This window comes from Chiloscyllium plagiosum, chromosome 46 (assembly GCF_004010195.1).
Source record: "Chiloscyllium plagiosum isolate BGI_BamShark_2017 chromosome 46, ASM401019v2, whole genome shotgun sequence".
Lineage (NCBI taxonomy): Eukaryota > Metazoa > Chordata > Chondrichthyes > Orectolobiformes > Hemiscylliidae > Chiloscyllium > Chiloscyllium plagiosum.
Window position 1 is genome coordinate 7,728,944 of NC_057755.1, and position 20,765 is coordinate 7,749,708.

At 41.9% G+C, this 20,765-nt stretch overlaps 1 protein-coding gene across 2 annotated transcripts; it reads right to left on the minus strand.

Moving 5' to 3' along the window:
* Nucleotides 1-482: 482 nt before the first annotated feature.
* Nucleotides 483-18,382, minus strand: LOC122544136. 2 transcript variants are annotated; one of them, XM_043683176.1, is made up of 8 exons: nucleotides 18,301-18,382; nucleotides 17,259-17,379; nucleotides 14,181-14,361; nucleotides 11,697-11,807; nucleotides 9,211-9,267; nucleotides 3,177-3,323; nucleotides 1,988-2,113; nucleotides 483-1,190 (listed from the first exon to the last, which is right to left on the minus strand). In XM_043683176.1, the coding sequence occupies exons 3-8, from the start codon at nucleotides 14,343-14,345 to the stop codon at nucleotides 1,095-1,097; spliced, it is 702 nt and encodes a 233-aa protein (XP_043539111.1). In that variant the 5' UTR covers nucleotides 14,346-14,361; nucleotides 17,259-17,379; nucleotides 18,301-18,382; the 3' UTR covers nucleotides 483-1,094. The 2 variants fall into 2 exon arrangements, with proteins under 2 accessions (XP_043539111.1, XP_043539112.1); XM_043683177.1 differs by lacking the exons at nucleotides 17,259-17,379; nucleotides 18,301-18,382 and having other exon boundaries at nucleotides 14,181-14,422.
* Between the last annotated feature and the right edge of the window lie 2,383 nt (nucleotides 18,383-20,765).

Consider the following 20,765-nt stretch of genomic DNA (forward strand, 5'->3'; position numbering starts at 1 on the left):
ACACCCACACATCCACACACACACACACACATTTCTTTCTCTGCTGAGGACTGGAAATATTTTACACACACACACACTGACCTCTTTCTGCTGGAGACTGGAAATGTTACACACAGACACACACTCATATCCACACACACAGGCACACAGACACACACACACACCGACGTATCTCTGCTGTGGACTGGAAATGTGTTTTACACACACACACACACACACACACAGACCTCTCTCTGCTGTGGACTGGAAATGTGTTACACACACACACACACACACAAACACACATAGACACACACACACAGACACACACACACAGACCTCTTTCTGCTGGAGACTGGAAATGTTACACACAGACACACACTCACACCCACACACACAGACCTCTCTCTGCTGTGGACTGGAAATGTGTTCCCACAATATGAGGGATTGTGAACGGCATCTAATGATCTCATTCACACCAAATTTCAATATGTTGGGAATAATTTAAGAACAACAGCACAACTGGACAAAAATCTCATCGTAGGAATAGCAGACACTGAGGTTTTACAGCTTTGGACTGCTGGAATGGAACAGCAATATGATAACACTACACATATGAGAAGAGATTTAACAGCACTCCAAGATGAGAGAGCAGTTAGCACTGTAGATGAACAATGTATAGACTGGCTGACTGGAAACTCCAGTGCTTACAAGGGCAACGTAGCAAATATGCTGAATCTGATAGAGTATTGGATACTCCATTTCCGCAGGCAATGCTAGTTTCTGCTGGAACCCCACACTCCAGCAGTTGTACATAGCTGATTGCTCTCAATGGTCTGGTTTAATAAAGAGGTAAGTCTGCATAGAGAGTTACAGTCCTGATCATTCCTCTTACTTACACTTACCTGATCGAACAAATTGTATCTAGTGTTTTAATTTTAATTTACCTATTGTACAAATATAAAAGCTCAACATATCAAAAGCAACAGTTTGAGAGCATTATCTTTATCGGGCCTATCTCAACATATATTCAAATATATCCAGAAACTGCTCAGAGCTGTTCTGGTGACAATCTGGCTTCCTTTTAAAATCCTATTGCACAATGGGAATCCATGCTATAAAGTTGTTTGAGATATTACATTGCTGTAGGTGGTGTCTTGGTGTGTTGGCATTTGAGAGGTGCTTTCCTGATCAGTAGATTTACTTCGAGGCTGACAGAGAAATCAGAACTCATATCAAAAAAGTGAACAAGAGGGTAGCGAAAGAAATGTAGTAAATATTTCTGCCAATGTACAATCTGCATGATCCAAGTCAAGATTAGAGTGGTGCTGGAAAAGCACAGCAGGTCAGGCAGCATCCGAGGAGCAGGACAATAGATGTTTTGGGCAGGACCTTCATCAGGAACGAGCGTGTGTAACGTTTTCAGTGATGAAGGGCTCCTGCCCAAAATGTTGATTTTCCTGCTCCTCAGGTGCTGCCTGACCTGCTATGATTTTCCAGCACCACTCTTAATCTTGACTCTGATCTCCAGCATCTGCAGTCCTCACTTTCGCCTAATCTGCATGATCCCTCGACCGAGAACAATAAACTCCCACCTCTTCTGTTCCTCAAGGGACTGGCATGTGCCAGTTGCCAGCCCTGGATTTCTAATGAGTCCTTATTTCAATGATATATTGCTGTGAGTTTGAGCACAATCCCTACTAGTGCAATTCAGTGCAATTTGGGAACTTCGATCCATCATTCATTTCAATTCTCCTTCACACACCCAGATGGGCAGCAACTCTTTCACATGGAAGCTCAACTCTTGTGGTGCACAATACAGAGAGTTATCAGACCAGCCATTTGTGGAATCTCCTCTGTGCAGTGCTGGGTTGGTCAAAACAAAACTAAATATCAATCCCTCTGCAGAATATCTAGCTATTTCAAATTCACCAAGTTGGTTGAGCTGCATTTTTGGACATCATCGCAAGTAATATCGAGGGGGAAGCAAGGATTTGTAATGACTAACCTTATTGTGCTGTGTCTTCGATTTGTTGCTTACTATGGGGCATCCAAAAATTAAAATGATAATCGATATGACGAGCTCCAGAAATGCAAGGAGGAAGAGGGCGATGATGAGACCTAAGCGATATCTCTGTGGAGAAGCAGCAAGAATATGTTAAAGGCATTTTGAACCAAGTTGCATTTTCCAAGTCTATCAATTGTATGCCCAGAGACAAGGAAATTGATCTAGACACCCAAAGTGAGCTTTCAGTTGGTGGAACATTACATTTGATGCAATGGGAGTTAAAGGGATTTTGCACATCCTTTGTCACTGACATAGGAACAAGTCAATTTCACTGCCATGATATCCAACTGAAAAGGAAACCCAAGTCACTGGGTAATGGGGAGCTGTGAGGAAGAGTGAAGGAAACAGTGGATTAGGATGTGAAGCAAAGGGTCAGAGAATGTGAGGATGGTCCAGTGGCACATTAATTAGCACCGTTGCCTCGCAGTACTAAGGACCTGAATTCAATTTCACACTTGGGCAACTGTCTGCCTGGAGTTTGCTGTACTCCCTGTTTCTGCATGGGTGCCCTCTCACAGTCCAAAGATTTTCAGGTTAGGTGGATTGGCCCATAGTACCCAGGGATGTGCATCTGGATCTCCAGCATCTGCAGTCCCCACCTCTGCCCAAGGATGTGCAGGCTGGCTGTGTTAGCCATGGGGAAATGCAGGGCCACAGGATTGGGCAAGGGTCAGTGGTAATCTCGATATACCATATAGTCTGCTTCCACACTATAGGAATTGTATGTACATTGGCAGTTCCACCTAAGAACTCCATGTGAATGCTTAAATTACATTTAAAATTAGAACCTCTTTCCTGTTTCTCCCCCCATATTCTGTAAGATTGAGATTATCAATGTAATTCAGTCATTAAGATACCAATCAAGAAAGGTCTTTCAACTCTTCATGTTGTCATAATGTGATTTTTCTTAATTTTCACTTCTTCTGGAAAGGGATTGTGGGGCTAATCTGACATGTACATGGGGTAAGAATGTGTGTCTGAAAAGATATTGTGAGGGAGATGAACATCAATTACAACGTGTCAAACACACAGCATAAGCTCCCCATTGACCCGATACCATAAACCACTCAAATTGACCCATTTTTAAAAACAAAGATCGTGTAAATAAAGAATTAAGTTTCGTACTTACAGCCAAAGCAATGGACCAAGAATCACAAATATTTCCCGAATAGCAGACAATATCTGTTGTCCAAACGTGCAAATTCATGGAAACCTGGATGACACTTGCGACAGCAACAAGGGCACTGACTGTATTCATGATCAGGTAAGCCACAAACTTGGAAGAAAAAGCAATGTTTAATTCAGACATCTGTAACTGTTGATAATATCATAATGCTGCAAGCGTATTACATTGACATTGGGGAAGGCATTTGACACATTTTTAAGACATGTTCATGGGATGTGGGGTGTCACTCAGTCTGTTGTTAACATCCATCTCTAATTACCCAGAAGGTAGTTGGGAGTCACGTGTAGGTCAAATCAGCTAAGCCTGGCACTTTTCCTTTTCAAAAGGATATTGTTGAACCAGTTTGGATTTTACAACAATGGCCAATGGTGACATTTTTCTTCCAGATTTTTTAAAATTCAAATTTTACAATGTGCCATGATGGATTCAAACTCATAACCACAGATCATAGGTTTCAGAGTCTACATCACAAATCACAGTGACACTCAGCCCAGTGACAGTGCAGCTTAGATTGGTTAAATAGTTAAACCCTGTCACTAATTTCTAACATTTCAGGACCCACTCAATACGCGTTATGATTAAAACTTCTGATAATTCCCCATTTATCTACTGTTTTAAAAGGAAGCAATCACAAACTGCCCAGAGCGCAGAACAACCTTAAATCTCTTCATGTTGAGGTGATTATTCTCTACATTCTCTGTTCTGAAATACCTCCTTAACTTTGAGCCTGAGGAAGCAGATGGCAATGATTGTCACTTCTGTAACTCATGTTTGATTCTAACCATGTAATCTTTCCTTCACAATTAAAAAAACCCCAGAAATTGCTGGAGAAACTCTTCAGGTCTAGCAGAATCTGTGGAGAGTAAGCAGAGTTAACATCGAACATAGAAAATGTTTTTTGCTTTGACTATAATAAGAAAAAGGTTGGTATATATGCTGACGATGGGGGCATGGGAGAGGAGGAGTAAGCAACAGGTGGAGATGGAGCTCAAGAAGAGAGAATAAAGTTGAACAGACAAAGAATGGCTTATGGTCAGCCTGGAAGAATAACTAGTTTCTAATGGGGACCAATAGTGCCTGACAATGGGTTGTTTCAGGTAGCAGCCTATGTGACAACAAGGCCTGGTGTTGGACTAGAAAAGTGGACAAGGCCAGTCATCATTGTCAGACTGTGGAAGCGATGGCCTAATGGTATGATTGCATGGACTGTTAACCCAGAGACCTGGGTTCAGAGACCTGGGTTCAAATCCCTCCACGGCCGATGATGGGATTTGAATTCAATAAAAATCTGGAATTAAGAGTTAATGGTAACCATGAAACCATTATCAATTGTTGGGTTCACTAATGCCTGTTAGGGAAGGAAACTGTTGTCTGGCCTCGAAGTGATTCCAAAACTGCACTATGTTGACGCTAATTTCACTCTGAAACAGCTTCACAATCCATTCAGGTCAAAGACAGAAAGGAAATAAATGCCAGCATTACCAGTGACATCCCACATCCCTGACAAGATGTCTTAAAAAGTTATGAAACAATCTGTTTGCCATCATTATGATCCACACACTGTCGAACCCAAAATAAAAACAAAATATGTCCACTGTCATGCTGGTAGTGATAAATATTTACAATAATTGGGTAGAAATTAGGAGAGCATGACTTTTTCCCCCACTGAGAGGAGGAGCTGGAATCTGCAATGCAATGACTTTAAATTGGTGAAAAGACACAGAGCAGACAGATTCAGTCTTATCTTTTGAAGCGACTCTTAACCCCTAATCAGATAGCTGCTTGGTAAAAGGAAAAATGAGTCATTGCTTTGCACATTCAAAGAAATAGCACAGAAATTTGTGCTATTTGAGTTTCATAGATTGGAGATTCGATTGTGTCGAGTAAAAGATAATCTCAAGAGGAAACTGTTCAAGCTCTGTGAAGTCAGGCTGATCATTACAATGATGTTGCAGTACAAAGTTGCACATACAAATATCCATCTTGGAGATGAAGCTTCATCCAACGCAAGAAGCAATTGCATCAAATGTTTGGAATGGCTGCCACTACCACGTTATTGGTAGTGGAATGACCTTGTGATGGAAGATAAGGTAGCTGATTTGTACTGGCCATTTTATTTGGAAGAATGCAGTACATGAAGTAGCATAGGCCTTAGCACGCTATCAATAAAGCATTCTGCTAAACTAGTCCATGCTAACTGGCATTCTCCTGCTATAGTTAATCCCCTAAGTGTCAACATTGTTTTCTTTTCATTACACTCTCAAGAGCTTCTCCAATTTCCAGTTAAATGCGTTCATTGAGGAATTAGAAAAGAACTTGAAGAGAAAGAACACAGAAATTTTGAAGGGAAAAGGAGTGAGGAGGTCATTCTATCAATTCCACCTTCCAAATACGATGGCAAAATAGCCTTGGATATGATCTTTCCTGATCATTGGCTCATTGTAAATCTTAAGGCTAGTTTTAATTCACATATTAACCAGTTATTATGAGTGATTTGAGGCAAAGCTATATCCATGCAACACACATCTACGAGTCTGTTGCCATGTGCTTGTAGATTGGGAAATTAAGGTTTCAGCTTTCTCTAATTGTAGAGGGGACAGTGCTAGAAGATTATCCACTGGGAGACATTTGAGCCTTTCAAGAGATCAATGAATGTCCATTTCCTGAACCTGCTGTGGAAACCTTCCAAATGCTGGCTGCCTTCCTTAATTCGGGTTGGTTGATGTCAGCCACTATTTTAGGAACTGCTGGCAACCCTCTGTCCCCTGTCACAGTATCATCTCTCAGCTCTGGTATCTGCAGTTGATCCTATGCTGCCTTCCTAAAGCCAGCCCATGGCATCAGGTCCCCGATCGCACGTTATCTGATTGCTGGTGGATTGAAAAACCTACTCACTCTCTATTTTCCCCTTGCGCCTGAGATTTAATAACACAGCACGTCCATTTGCTCTGCCTGTCCATGATGTTGGTCTCAACCTAATCCCCACCTCAGCAAAAACACAATTATCATCAATTCATAGCACAAGTAAAGTATTTTGTTAAGTGTGAGGTGTTCTCGGCACTCCTCAACGATTCCCAAATGGAAAGATTTTCTACGTGTGCTCAATTAAAAACCTCATTCATCGATTCACAATTGATGCTTACTGACTGTCCTCGATACATAGAGTGCTGGAGTCATGGAGCTGTGCTGCATGGAAATGGGTTGGCACGGTGGCTCAGTGGTTAGCACTACTGCCTCACAGTGCCAGGGACACGGGTTTGAATCCAACCTCAGGCCCCCCTTGTGTGGAGTTTGCATATTCTCCCTGTGTCCTGGGTTTTCTCTGGGTGCTCCGGTTTCCTCCCACAATCCAAAGATGTGCAGGTTAAGTGAGTTGGCCATGCTAAATTGCCCATAGTATTCAAGGATATGTAGGTTAGGTGCATTAGTCAGGGATTAAAATATGATAATAGGAGAGGGAAATGGGTCTGGGTGGGTTACTCTTCAGAGGGTTGGTATGAACCTGTCGGGCAGAAGGGCCTGGTTCCACACTGTAGTGATTCTATTCTATTCTATAGTTACAGACCCTTTGATCCGACTTGTCCATGCCGACCAGATATCCTAAATTAATCTCCTCCCATTTGCCAGCACTTGTCCCATATCCCTCTTACCCTTCCTTACTAATGTACTCATCCAGATGCCTTTTAAATTTTGTAATTGTACCAGAGTCCACCACTTCCTCTGGCAGCTCATTCCATACATGCACTATCCAGTGAAAAAGATGCCCCTTAGGTCTCTTTTAAATCTTCCCCCTCTCATCCTAAACCAATGCCCTCTAGTTTTGGACTTCCCTACCCTGGATAAAAGACCTTGGCTATTCACCCTATCCATGCCCCTCAAAATTTTATTAACCATCATCAAATTTACTTGGACCACCTCAGGTGGAATCAATCTCAACTTTGCTTGTTTTACAGAAACTCTTCACCTTCCTGTCTGCTGCTGAATTATTTGTGTCATCGATAGTCACAGGTGAGATGCCAGAAGACTGGAGGTTGACTCATGTGGTGCCACTGTTTAAGAAGGGTGGTAAGGACAAGCCTGGGAACTATAGACCAGTGAGCCTGACATTGGTGGTGGGCAAGTTGTTGGAGGGAGTCCTGAGGGACAGGATGTACATGTATTTGGAAAGGCAAGGACTGATTAGGGATAGTCAACATGGCTTTGTGTGTGGGAAATCATGTCTCACAAACTTGATTGAGTTTTTTGAAAAAGTAACAAAGAGGATTGATGAGGGCAGAGCAGTAGATGTGATCTATATGGACTTCAGTGAGGCATTCGACAAGGTTCCCCATGGGAGACTAGTTAGCAAGGTTAAATCCCACAGAATACAGGGAGAACTAGCCATTTGGATACAGGACTGGCTGAAAGGTAGAAGACAGAGGGTGGTGGTGGAGAGTTGTTTTTCAGACTGGAAGCCTGTGACCAGTGGAGTGCCACAAGGATCAGTGCTGGCTCCCACTTTTTGTTATAAATGCTTTGGATGTAAGCATAAGAGGTACAGTTAGTAAGTTTGCAGATGACACCAAAATTGGAGGTGTAGTGGACAGCGAAGAGGGTTACCTCAGATTACAGCAGGATCTGGACCAGATGGGCCGATGGTCTAAGAAGTGGCAGATGGAGTTTAATTCAGAAAAATGTGAGGTGCTGCATTTTGGGAAAGCAAATCTTAGCAGGACTTATACACTTAATGGTAAGGTCATAGGGAGTGTTGCAGAACAAAGAGACCTTTGAGTGCAGGTTCATAGCTCCTTGAAAGTGGAGTTGCAGGTAGATAGGATAGTGCAGAAAGCTTTTGGTATGCTTTCTTTTATTGGTCAGAGTATTGAGTACAGGAGTTGGGAGGTCATGTTGCAGCTGTACAGGACATTGGTTAGGTCACTGTTGGAAAGATGTTGTGAAACTTGAAAGGGTTCAGAAAAGATTCACAAGGATGTTGCCAGGGTTGGAGGATTTGTGCTACAGGGAGAGGCTAAACAGGCTGGGGCCATTTTCCCTGGAGAATCGAAGGCTGAGGGGTGACCTTCTCGAGGTTTATAAAATTATGAGGGGCATGGATATGATAAATAGATAAAGTCTTTTCCCTGGTGTTGGGGAGTCCAGAACTAGAGGGCATAGGTTTAGGGTGAGAGGGGAAAGATATAAGAGAAACCTAAGGGGCAATTTTTTTCACACAGCATGTGGTACGTGTATGGAATGAGCTGCCCGAGGAAGTGGTGGAGACTGGTATAATTGCAACATTTAAGAGGCATCTTGATGGGTATGTGAACAGGACGGGTTTGGAGGGATATGGGCCAGGTGCTGGCAGGTGGGACTAGATTGGGTTGGGATATCTGGTCGGCATGGACGGGTTGGAACGAAGGGTCTGTTTCCATGCTGTACATCTCTATGACTCTATAACTATTCCATTGTATTGTTTGGCTTGAGAATACTTTTTGGAAAACCTGTTTCCATAAAGCACCTGAACAGTACAACAGAGAATGATTCCCTTTTGAAAAATGAGCTTCTCTCTGCTTCATGACTTCTGAATGTTAAAAGCCTTGCAAGGTAATATGCATTCAGAGATATAGGCGTTCATGCAATTCCATTCTAAGTCATTTGACACAATACGTTGAAGCCAGCATTCTGTCTATGATGTGTAACTCTGTGCCAGTGAATATCCTGACCATTGAGCAATCCGCCAAATTTCCTTTTCCACTGAAGTCAGTTGAAATGAAACTTGGTCGCAAGAAAAAGCAGGTTGCTACTGTGCAAATTACCATTTTTAACGACTGTCAAATGTCAAGGTTAACCACATTTATGCGCGCCTAAACTAATCAATAGGATGTGACTTCACAACTCTCCATATAATGTATCTAGTAACCAGAACTTCAAACTCAATCATCTTTCCCAGCTTTTCAGTTCATTATTCAAATGGAAAACACATATGGTGGTTACTTACCCGAACAGTAGATATTGTCTTTTCCACAGTATGCCATATAAACCCACAAAGTACAAACTGAAAAAGACAATTGAATTTCTGGTAATGAGACCTGTCTCTGATGACAACAATTTGCTTGATAGTCCTATCGAACAGGGACCGAGAGATTCAGGTACATAATACTTTGAAATTTGTATCACAGTTACGAAGGTGTTTAACATGCTTGCCTTTAATGCTCAGACCTTTGAGTCTAGGAGTCAGGACATCATGTTAAGATTATATAGAACATTGGTGAGGCCTCTTCTAGATTATTGTGTGCAGTTCTGGTCACCCAGCTAGAGAAAGGATATTGTTAAATTGGAGAGAGTTCAAAAAGTATTTATTAGGACGTTGCCAGGAATGGGAGGTTTGAGTTATAAGGAGAGACTGGATAGACTGGGACTTTTTCACTGGAGCATGGGAGGTTGAGGGGTGACCTTATACAGGTTTATAAAGTTATGAGGGACTTAGATAAGGTAAATAGCAAAGGTCTTTTCCCCAGGGTTCGAGAGTTTAAAACTGGGAGATATATATTTAAGGTGAGAGGAGAAAGTTTTAAAAAGGATATGAGGGGCAAGGTTTTTTTAACACAGAGAGTGGTTTGTGTGTAGAATGAACTTCCAGTGGAAATGACAGATGCAGGTTACAACATTTAAAAGACTTTCGGATAAGTACATCAATAGGAAAGGTTTGGAGGGATTGGAACAAACGGAGGCAAATGGAACTAGTTTAATTTGGGAACATGGTCAGTGTGGACTAGTTGAACCAAAAGGTCTGTTTCCATGCTGCATAACTCTATAACCAATTAGATTACCTACAGCATGAAAACAGGCTATTTGACCCAACAAGTCCTCACTGACCCTCTGAAGAGGAGCACACCCAGCACCATTGCCCTACCCTATATTTACCCCTGACTAATACAGCTAACACTATGAGCAATTTAGAATGGCAAATTCATCTGACCTGCAGATCTTTGGATTCTGGGAGAAAACCATGCAGACATAGGGAGAATGTGCAAACTCCACACAGACCATTACCCAAGGCAGGAATTGAACTCAGGTCCTGGTGCTGTCAGGCAGCAGTGCTAACCACTGAGCCACCGTGCCACCCCTTGATACATGAATGCAACAAAATGGTGATTGGCAGTAAGTCTTTGGTATCTGCACTTTGTTCCCAATTTCTTTCTATTCATTTTTATCTATCAGTAAAATGTATGGAGCAAAAGCTAACCAAGCATGTATATTTGTTGGCGTGCTTCTGTCTGATTAGAATGCTGTCCAAGGATATCAAAAACAGATAAACCTTTGGTGGATTTGCATCAACATGGACTTGAAGAAATGGAAAAGAGCATTTTGTAAATGGTCAGATGTTATGCAGAACGTAACTGTAGAGAGAGTCAGGCATCGATTTGGGGAATTACTCATATGTGGCCATAGAATGTTCATATTCATTTGCCCTTTGGAATTAAAAGTGCAAATGATAACTTAGGGAGTGAAAACAACTTTTCAGTTATAGCAATGTTGAGCAAAACTGAAAATAGCGCAAAGGCCCCTTTAATATACTTGCAGAATGTGAGGTGGAATAACATGCTGTATTGAATTTACTGAAATAGTGTACACCTCAGTGGGAGTCATATGGTGCATGTACAGATTTAGAGATATTGTTTTTTATAGTGCAGAAAAGAATAGATACTTTGTTGTAAAAATTCACCAAATTTTAGTTTAATACAGCAACAGAAATGTAAATACCGTCAAAGCATTTATATATTGAGGACTATATTTGTTTCTTAAAAAAACTTGGTTCACTAAATATCAAACAGTATACATATTATCATTATATATTATACTTTGAAATATAGATAGCTTTATATCTGTATACTTAACAAAAAAATCTTTAGCAGGGCTTGAGGGAATTTGTAAATCACTTCAAGGTATGAAAGTGCATTCCTGTTTGAAAAGCCAAAGCGATTGAGTCCCTATTCTTTACAACAACAAAAAATGACTGAGTGGTGACTTATAACTATGCAGGAAAACATTCAAACGGTTCAGTAGGAAAGAAAAAGACATCAATAAGGAGTCTCCACAAGTGGAGAGTCCAACGGAAGTAGGTCTGAATCTAACAATTGTTCTAATCAATCCAAAGGATGTGTGGGGAATCACGCTTTAATCTAATAATAGTGAGAATGTGAGAAATAGAATCATTTTGATGAACAGATTTAACATATCTGATCTGTTACCCATTCTAAGTTGAGGTTTTGCCTTTTATACATTAATGTCCAGCTTCAAGATGAAATAATGCCAATAACAGATTAAGAATGGTAAACTTTCCATGCAAAAGAATGTTGGGCAAAACATCCTCTTCTTAGGAGTTGAGGAGGAGTGAATAGCTTCCAAAATGGCATTGAGTACATTGGATGTGTACATACATTGTGTACATACATTGGATGAGTACATTGGATGTGTACATACCGACAGGCCGATCCACCACTGGATTCTGTACTTCCCTTCCATTGACACAGGTCGCAGAATTAATGGCGTCCAGCAGATTATAAAAAATACTCCCAACACAATCTGAGCAAACTAAACAGAAGGAATATCACATTGTGCTATCACCATATATTATTCAAATTCAAACGAAGTCTCTCTGGGTTGGAGAGATGGAAAGGTGATGGAAATGAAATTGAAGAAAGTAACAATGCAAGTAAAACCACTTTGAAATGTGAAGATGATATTTGGGTTATATCCAATGCGTGGTGGTCTCCAACATTGAATCCCCTCAACACTGAAAGACTTCGTGTATACTTTTCAGGCATATTGCAGTAATTTGTCAAGATGCTATCGACAGTATGTATTGGACCTTTCATCCATCAGTCAGAAGGACAAGAGCAACTAATATATGGAAAATATATGATTTCCAGTCGAGCACTGAGTCAGGCAGACTCATTAAATATTATATATTATCAAGCAATGGATATATGATCATTATATATTATGCGTTATCAATTAGGGGATATAGGTTCACTATATATTCTCAAAAAGTAGTCATAGAGATGTACAGCATGGAAACAGACCATTCGGTCCAACTTGTCCATGCCGACCAGATATCCTAACATAATCTAGTCCCATTTTCCAGCACCTGGCTCATATCCCTCCAAACCCTTCCTATTCATATACCCATCCAGATGCCTCTTAAATGTTGCAATTGTACCAGCCTCCACTACTTCCTCTGGCAGCTCATTCCATGCACGCACCACCCTCTGTGTGAAAAAGTTGCCCCTTAGGTCTCTTTTATATCTTTCCCCTCTCACTTTAAACCTTTGCCCTCTAGATCTGGACTCGCCCATCCCAGAGGAAAGGCTTTGTTTACTTATCCTATCCATACCCCTCATGATTTTATAAACCTCTATGAGGTCACCCATCAACCTTCGCTGCTCCAGGGAAAACAGCCCCAGCCTATTCAGCCTCTCTCTATCGATCCACTCCTCCAATCCTGGCAACATCCTTGTAAATCTTTTCTGAACTCTTTCACGTTTCACAACATCCTTCTGGTAGGAAGGAGACCAGAATAGCATGCAATATTCCAAAAGTGGCCTAGCCAACCTCTCAACTCCTGAACTCAATACTCTGACCAACAAAGGAAAGCAGAACATTTATCTGAATTAAACGTCATCTGCTACTCCTCAGCCCATTCGCCCATCTGATCAAGGTCCCATTGTAATCTGAGGTAACCTTCTTCACTGTCCACTACACCTCCAATTTTGGTGTCATCAACAAATTTACTTACTATACCTCTTATGTTCATATCCAAATAATTTATATAAATGATGAAAAGTAGTGGATAAAAGCAAATTACTGCGGATGCTGGAATCTGAAACCAAAAGAGAAAATGCTGGAAAATCTCATTAGGTCTGGCAGCATCTGTAAGGAGAGAAAAGAGCTGACATTTTGAGTCTAACTGACCCTTTGTCAAAGCTGTAGTGTGTAGCTGAAAAGTAGTGGACCCAACACCAATCCTTGTGGCACTCCATTGGTCACAGGCCTTCAGTCTGAAAAACAACCCTCCACTACCACCCTCTGTCTTCTACCTTTGAGCCAGTTCTGTATCCAAATGGCTAGTTCTCCCTGTATTCCGTGAGACCTAACCTTGCTAACCAGTCTCCAGCGGGGAACCTTGCCAAATGCCTTACTGAAGTCCATATAGAACACGTCCACCACTCTGCCCTCATCAATCCTCTGTTACTTTTTCAAAAAACTCAATAGATCTATTTTCATTATATATTATGTGTTGTGAAATAGTAGGTATATCAGCATTATATACCTATGCTATCAAGCAATAGATATATTAATTTATATGTTATCAAGTGTTGGATATATGATTCCTAACAGTTGCTGGAACATATACTTGAATATTGAGCCTTACATCATGTTAGAATTCTCGTCAGCACATTAAATGCACTGGTTCAGAAACATGGACCTTTCCAAAGATAACTGGGAGTGGAAAAGAAATATGATTCTTCCCAGAGCCTTCCATATTCCTCATGATTTATTCTTGATATTATTCATACACTAATGCCTGTGAACTTGGTAACTGTGTTTACATTTCTCTGACAGGGTGTTTTGAAACGTTTAATGTTGATGAGACAGGGTGGTGCATTTAAGAAGAATCTTTGACCGAGGTGGGTCAGTGTTCCACACTGGTAACTGACAAGAACCAGGAACAACTTGTCTTCATCTTAGCATTTTGTCATGTCCTTCCACCCCTCCTGCTTGCCTTCCAATTACCTACATCATGTTTTCAATATGAAGCAAACCGAATGAATCTCTTTTATCTCATTTGTCATCAGCCTGCAAATATTACCTGAAACCTATTTTGTTCAAAGCATCTTCAAAGGCAATTGCTAATGCTGAGGACGAGGAAAGGGATTTTTTGCGATTTACAAAATGCAGACTTACACCCAATGATTTGTGTCTTCCCATCTGAGTCGCTGAGGCGGATCCTGCTCCAATGGGTAGGTCAGTCTGGGGGCTTTGATATCTCTCTGCAGTGTTACTTGTCCCAGATTCCGCAGTCAGACAGGAACCAGAAACCCTAGGGTCACTGCTCAGCGAAGTCTCCATGTCCCAAGATGAAGACCTGCATGAACGAGAGGGAAGTGAATCAGATTTAAAGACTTAATGTTTCATGTTATTGGGAAGAAACTGAGTTCATTTCAGCCTGACAGTGGCTGTTTTGTGAAAACAAAATTAAGTTGCCAGACCATCTAAAGCAATCCATTTGGAAGTTAGTTTTTTCCTTGAAGCCTCAAATGCTTTCAGTTTGGTTTGATTTAGCAATTCAGTTTACATAGCTTTGTGATTACTTCAGTTGTACTTATTGAGGATTTTAGGTTTTTTTTGTCTCTTTATTCAGAGGAATAATTCAAGAGAACATTCTCTCCAAGTCTTCAAGTTTAGATGCTGGCAGCAATCCATTTTCAATCCATGTCTTTCTATACCCTCCCACGCTCCGATCTGTTACCTCCCTTGAAACATGACATGCCCAGCTTTAGTCCAAAGTGCCCTCTGCATTTATCAGATTTACCCAAACGGGCGACTGCGTTGGCAGCAGCCTTGGGCTGAATTTCACAGGGATTGGAACAATTACCTCCCTAGAGAGGTAATCCCTTGCTCGTCATTCTGATGATGCACTCCATCATCCCTTCGTCCCAACATTGCTGCTTTTACTGCAAATCTCACCTTTACCTAACTACCCACATGTTTAAATTAAGTTGGACATTCAGAATTCATAATTTCAGTTCCTTCTGGGTTTTTTTTTGCCAGACTGATATCTCACTCCCTTCTTTTCAAGTTTCAGGTTACAATTTTGCCTACTTTTAAAAAATCTGTATCTTGCCTCACGAACCTAATGATGCAATAAAAAGGATATGCAAACATTTGTGCAAATATTGCAATAAAAATGATCAGTTAAAATGATCGAAAGATCAGACAGCATTTTGCTGGTAAATGGGCAAATGACGGCAGGACCCTGGGGATCACTAAGTTTTAAAGGAACCTGGGTGCTCATTTACCTTGCATAAAATGGCAAAGAAAGCAAACTTACCCTTAGTAGTCGACAACATAGAGTTTAAGAGCAAGAAGGTTATATTTGAACTTCACAAAATGTTGGTTCAACCACAGTTAGAGTATGGTGAGCAGTCCTGGAATCCACATGGTAGGAGGGATACGATAGCAGTGGGGAGAGTGCAGAGGAGATTTACCAGGATATTGCCTGGTGTGGAACAGAAGAGTTTTTCCAGGATGTTGCCTGATCCAGGGCAGAGGAGGTTTTCAGGATGTTGCGTGGGCTGGAGCAGAGAAGATTTTCCAAGATGTTGTCTGGTCTGGAGCAAAGGAGATTTAGCAGGATGTTGCCTGGTCTGGAGCAAAGGAGATTTACCAGGATATTGCCTGGTCTAGATCAAAGGAGATTTACCAGGATGTTGCCTGGTCTAGATCAAAGGAATTTACCAGGATGTTGCCTGGTCTGGAGCGAAGGAGATTTACCAGGATGTTGCCTAGTCTGGAGCAGAGGAGATTTACCAGGATGTTTTCTGGTCTGGAGAGTTTCAGTCCTGAAGAGAGATTGGACAGACTGCAGTTGTTTTCCATCGGTCACAGAGGTACACATCTCTGAGATATATAAAATTATGATGGCAGGGAGAAACTTTTCCCCTTATGGAGGGGGTTCAATGACCATGAGAATCGATTGAAGGTAAGGGGCAAGAGATTCAGAGGGGATGTGGGGAATTTAGATGAGAATGGTCTTGGAAAAGCACAGCAGGTCAGGCAGCATCCGAGGAGTTGGAAAATGATTTCCCTGCTCCTCTGCTGCTGCCTGACTTCTGTGCTTTTCCAGCACCACTCTGATGTTGACTCTGATTTCCAACATTGGCAGTCCTCACTCTTGGGGAATTTATTTTCACCCAGAGGTGGAGGGTATCCCGAACTCATTGTCCGTAAGGGTGGTCAAGGCAGAAATACTCATCACATTGAAGAAGTATTTAGGTATACACTAGCGATGCAGTAGTAGGCAAGACTAGGATTCAAGTGCTGAAAAATGGGATTGGAATAGATAGGTATTTGACTGGCATCAACGTGATGGGACGAAGGACATTTTCCTGCAAACCTCTATGTCTTTGACACAGAAAATGCATTTTGATATCAACGCTGCACTTGAACAGACTGAACCGACATTCAGTGGTTGTGATTTGTTGTCCGAGTTGGGGGAACTGCTGTATACACCAGCAAAGGACAGTCACACCAGCACACGACTCGCATTTTGTACAAAGTTCCGACTACATTTTTGGGGTGCAATTCGCTGGAACTTTCATGTACAGTATATCGCGGGAGCAACAGAATATTCACTCAAGGAAAGTCATCACGTCGCTATATGTTGACAACTTGGAATGAAGATATTGATGAGATCGGTGCGAACTGACTTCACCTCCCAAATCGACATTTCTCATTCAAAACCACTTTGCTGGAAGTGGCATCGGGCGAGGCATTCACTGGATCTCACTTTTGCACTGAGAGCCATACCATTGAAAGATTACCATTAAAACCACACAGAGAGCATGCTGGAGAAATTCAGCGAATCTGACAACATTCGTGGAGAGAGAAACATTGTTAACCTTTCCAGTCCGGAGTAACTGGACTTCCCAGGTATTTCGTTTTTTTCAGAAAGATTATATTAATTGCAACATCAACAACAAAAAAAAAACCCAGAAATTGTTGAAAAAGCTCAGCAGTTCTGGCAGTATCTGTGCCGAGAAATCAGGGTTAACCTTTTCAGTTGAGTGACCCGTCCTCAGAATTTGTTCGGACACATTAACTCTGATTTCTCTGCACAGATGCTGCCAGACCTGCTGAGCTTTTCCAGCAATGGCTGTCTTGGCTCTGATTCCCAGCATTAATTCCAGTTGATCCCGAAAGCAAAAGAAAAGTAGTTTAGTTTTAAAAAAGGAATGATAGGAAATTTAAGGACAATCCCACCTGTGGTGGTCACTGACTTTGCATCGGGATCCTCAGACAGACGTTTGGGAAACGGATTCTCTGACCTGGCGACTTGTCCCCCTCTCGGCGCACACTCCGCTCACGGGCATGAGATTGTTCACTTCAGAGGGAATAACAGCAGATTGTTAAAACCAGCCGCCAAGGGATAAGATTAGATTCCCTACACAATGGAAACAGCCCAACAAGTCCACTCCGAGGAGTAACCCACCCAGACCCCTTTCCCTCTGACTAATGCACCGATTACTATGGGCAATTTAGCATAACCTGACCTGCATAGATTTGGATTGTGGAAGGAAACCGACGCAGACACTGGGAGAACGTACAAACTCCAGACTGACGCCCGAAGCGGGAATCGAACCCGGGTTCCTGGTGTTGTAAGACAGCGGTGCGAACTACTGAGCCACCGTGCGGCCCAAGTGAGCTGGAGGCCTTTTTGAGCAGCTGTAAAGCCAAGACCATTCCCACTATCTCCCCTGGCGTGCATTATCCTCAGTCTGATTGAGGTCCAGTCTGGATTCTCTTGTGATGAAGTTGGTGGTGTCCCTACCTCTGAGTCAGGAGGTCCTGGTTCAAGTTCCACTTGCCGCAGGAGGGTGGACTAACATCACTGAATAGGTTTATACCCAAAACATATCTTTGTGAAAAACTGAAGGAGGAACCAATAATAAAGAGAAAGATATGCTAGAAGGATTCCCCTGGCCACCTGCACCCACTCAGCCGAAGCCGTTTGAGTAGAAATTTACAATGAATTAACTTGCTGCTCACGCTGCAATTGGGATCAGTAAAGAACTTTCAGCTCGTCGTATCGAAGTCTCAAGTCAAACTGCTTAATAGTCAAGAAAAATGTTTAACGTGCCCGTTCTGAAAGGTCAATGGACTTGAAATGTTCATTGTTTTCTCTATCTTACAGATATTGCCAGACCTGCTGAGTTGCCCCAGCATTTTTGTGTCTGTTTGAGTGTGTTTAATGTGCCTGTTTCGGTCCGACTTTAACCAAACGTCTCCAGTTTGACTCACTTACCTCGAAAGACTTTACAACAGCTGAAACACGCAGGGAAACTGTAGAGTTCGGCATGGCTCAGTGATGTGTACTGGCATCAAAGCCCCCTTATCTCGTTCACGAGGTAAAGCCTTTTTTTCACTGAGCACGGAAAACGACAAGCGATGGGTCTAACAAAAGATAGTTTTGGTGGTTTAAAACGGATATTGTTGCGAGATGATTTTGTGGCTGAGCGAGAGAGAGAGAGGACGCGTGGTCATCTTCTTGCTTCCGGTCCCCACATGATGTCCTCGCCTTGACCCATTCCCCGTGGTTTCTGCAGCTACAGACAGTGTGAGTGGGGAACAAGCTATGCCTGCCGCCTCAATGCACAGCTCAGAACTGTCAAAGGCTTTGCACATTGTTCAGTAGCCACATCCAGTGGTTTCAACACCTGTACTCGCTGAGGCAGGTGCCCATTTGAGTCCACCTTGACTCAAGGTAGCAGTTATCTCCCTCTGCCAAATCGCCAAATCTAATTCCTTATTCAACTTAAGTGTTTGGCCATTTCTCAGGTACACTTGTCTGCTGAAATAAATCGAAGATTTATAACCGAGTGAAGATTTTAAGGTAATGTCACAGACTTGCTGTGGTACGTGCGAGACGACGTACAATTGGGAGGTGTCTATTTTATTAACACAGGATGAGGACGTCACTGGCTCCCCTTCCCTAATTACCCAGAGGGCAGTTAAGAGTCAACCATATTGTTGTGGGTCTGCAATCATATGTAGGCCAGACCAGGTAAGGATGGCAGTTTCCTTCCCTAAAGGACATGAGTGAACCAATGGGTTTCCACCACTCAGTGGACATTGGTTTCATCATCATCATTTGACTCTTAATGCAAGATGTCTTTTTCTGAACTGAAATCAAAATAGATGCAAGTTTGCTCGCTGAGCTGGAAGATTCATTTTCAAACGTTTCGTCACCATGCCGCCCATGGTGGGATTCGAACTCGGGTCCCCTAAAACATTTCTTTGCTCAATAGTCCATTGATGGCACCACGAGGCCATTACCCACCCAATTACCTTTATTATGAAGGCTGCACACCTCAGTTGTGAGGTCAGGAAATATCTCCGGATTGAAATGACAGCTGCCAGTTTCTTCCTCGATTGTTATTGGGGGATTCTTTCCACACACTGACACTGAGAGCATTTGGCTTTCCTGCCAACTGTATTCATGATGTAAGTGGAGTTAGGGATTGACTGGCCAATATGTAGCTGACGAACTGATGGACACTATCCAAAAGGTTTGCCACATCAGTTTTATTTTCCAATCCAACATCCCGCTGGTGTTGAAGCTGTTGCATTATGATTCCCCAAGGTCCATCTCGAAAGAATACTTTCATCCCCCCGAATAATTTGCTGCAGATTCCTAGAATTGGATCTGTATAAGTCCATGTTGCTACACTGTCAGATTTTGTTTCTGAGAGTTTCTGGTCCCTCTCCAGTTACTTCTTTTTCTAAAACAGCAACAAAAAGAGTTATAGAGTTTAATTAAATTGTACTTAATTTACAGTTTGCATTTTAATATGGTTATTAACTATTTACAGTTCTTACCCGTATCCACCTCTGCCTTTCATAATTAACTCACAATGACCTACTTACATTCGGATACCATTTGAGAAATCTTTTCTTAAAATAGAAAGTAGGTTTTCAGTTAAAGTGCTGTGGGCAGACCAACAATCAAGACAGAATTGGTTCAGATTAAAGGTACCAAGGCTCAACATGAGGAACGTTTTTTTTACATGGCGAGGAGGTAATACCCGAAATTCTTGACTAACCACATTAAATTCATAATTTATTAAAAGCATCCCTTATTCGGTACCATACACTTGGAATTTCCAATAATGCCGAATTGTTGAAATACTAAGGTCAAGACATGAGAAAATTGGTTGGTACTTTTCCAAAAAAAAAATACATATTGAGGTTATACTGGTGAGGCCTGTTCTGGGAATTGTGTCCAGTTCTGATCTCCGTGTAATGGAAAGGATATTATTAAGCTGGAGAGGGTTCAGAAGAGATTTACCAGCATGGAAGAATTGAGTTATGAAGGAAGGTTGGACAGGCTGGGACTTCTTTTCACTGGAGTGTAGGAGGTTGAGCGGTGACCACATAGTGGTTTATAAAATCATGACGGATATCAATAGGGTTAATGGTTGGTGAATTTTCCCCTAGGCGGGGGATTTCAAAGTAAGGAGGCATATTTTTAAGGTGATAGGAGAGAGATTTAAATAAGACATGACGTGCATTTTTTTTACAGAGGGTGGTTTGCACATGGAATGAACTTCCAGAGGAAGTGGTGGGTGGGTGTAGAATTGCAATATTTAAGAGACACTTAGATAAGTACATGAGCAGGAAAGGTTCAGAGGGATATGAGCCAGGAGTAGGAAGGTGGGACTAGTTTAGTTTGGAATTATGGTCAGCATGGACTGGTTGGACCGAATGGTC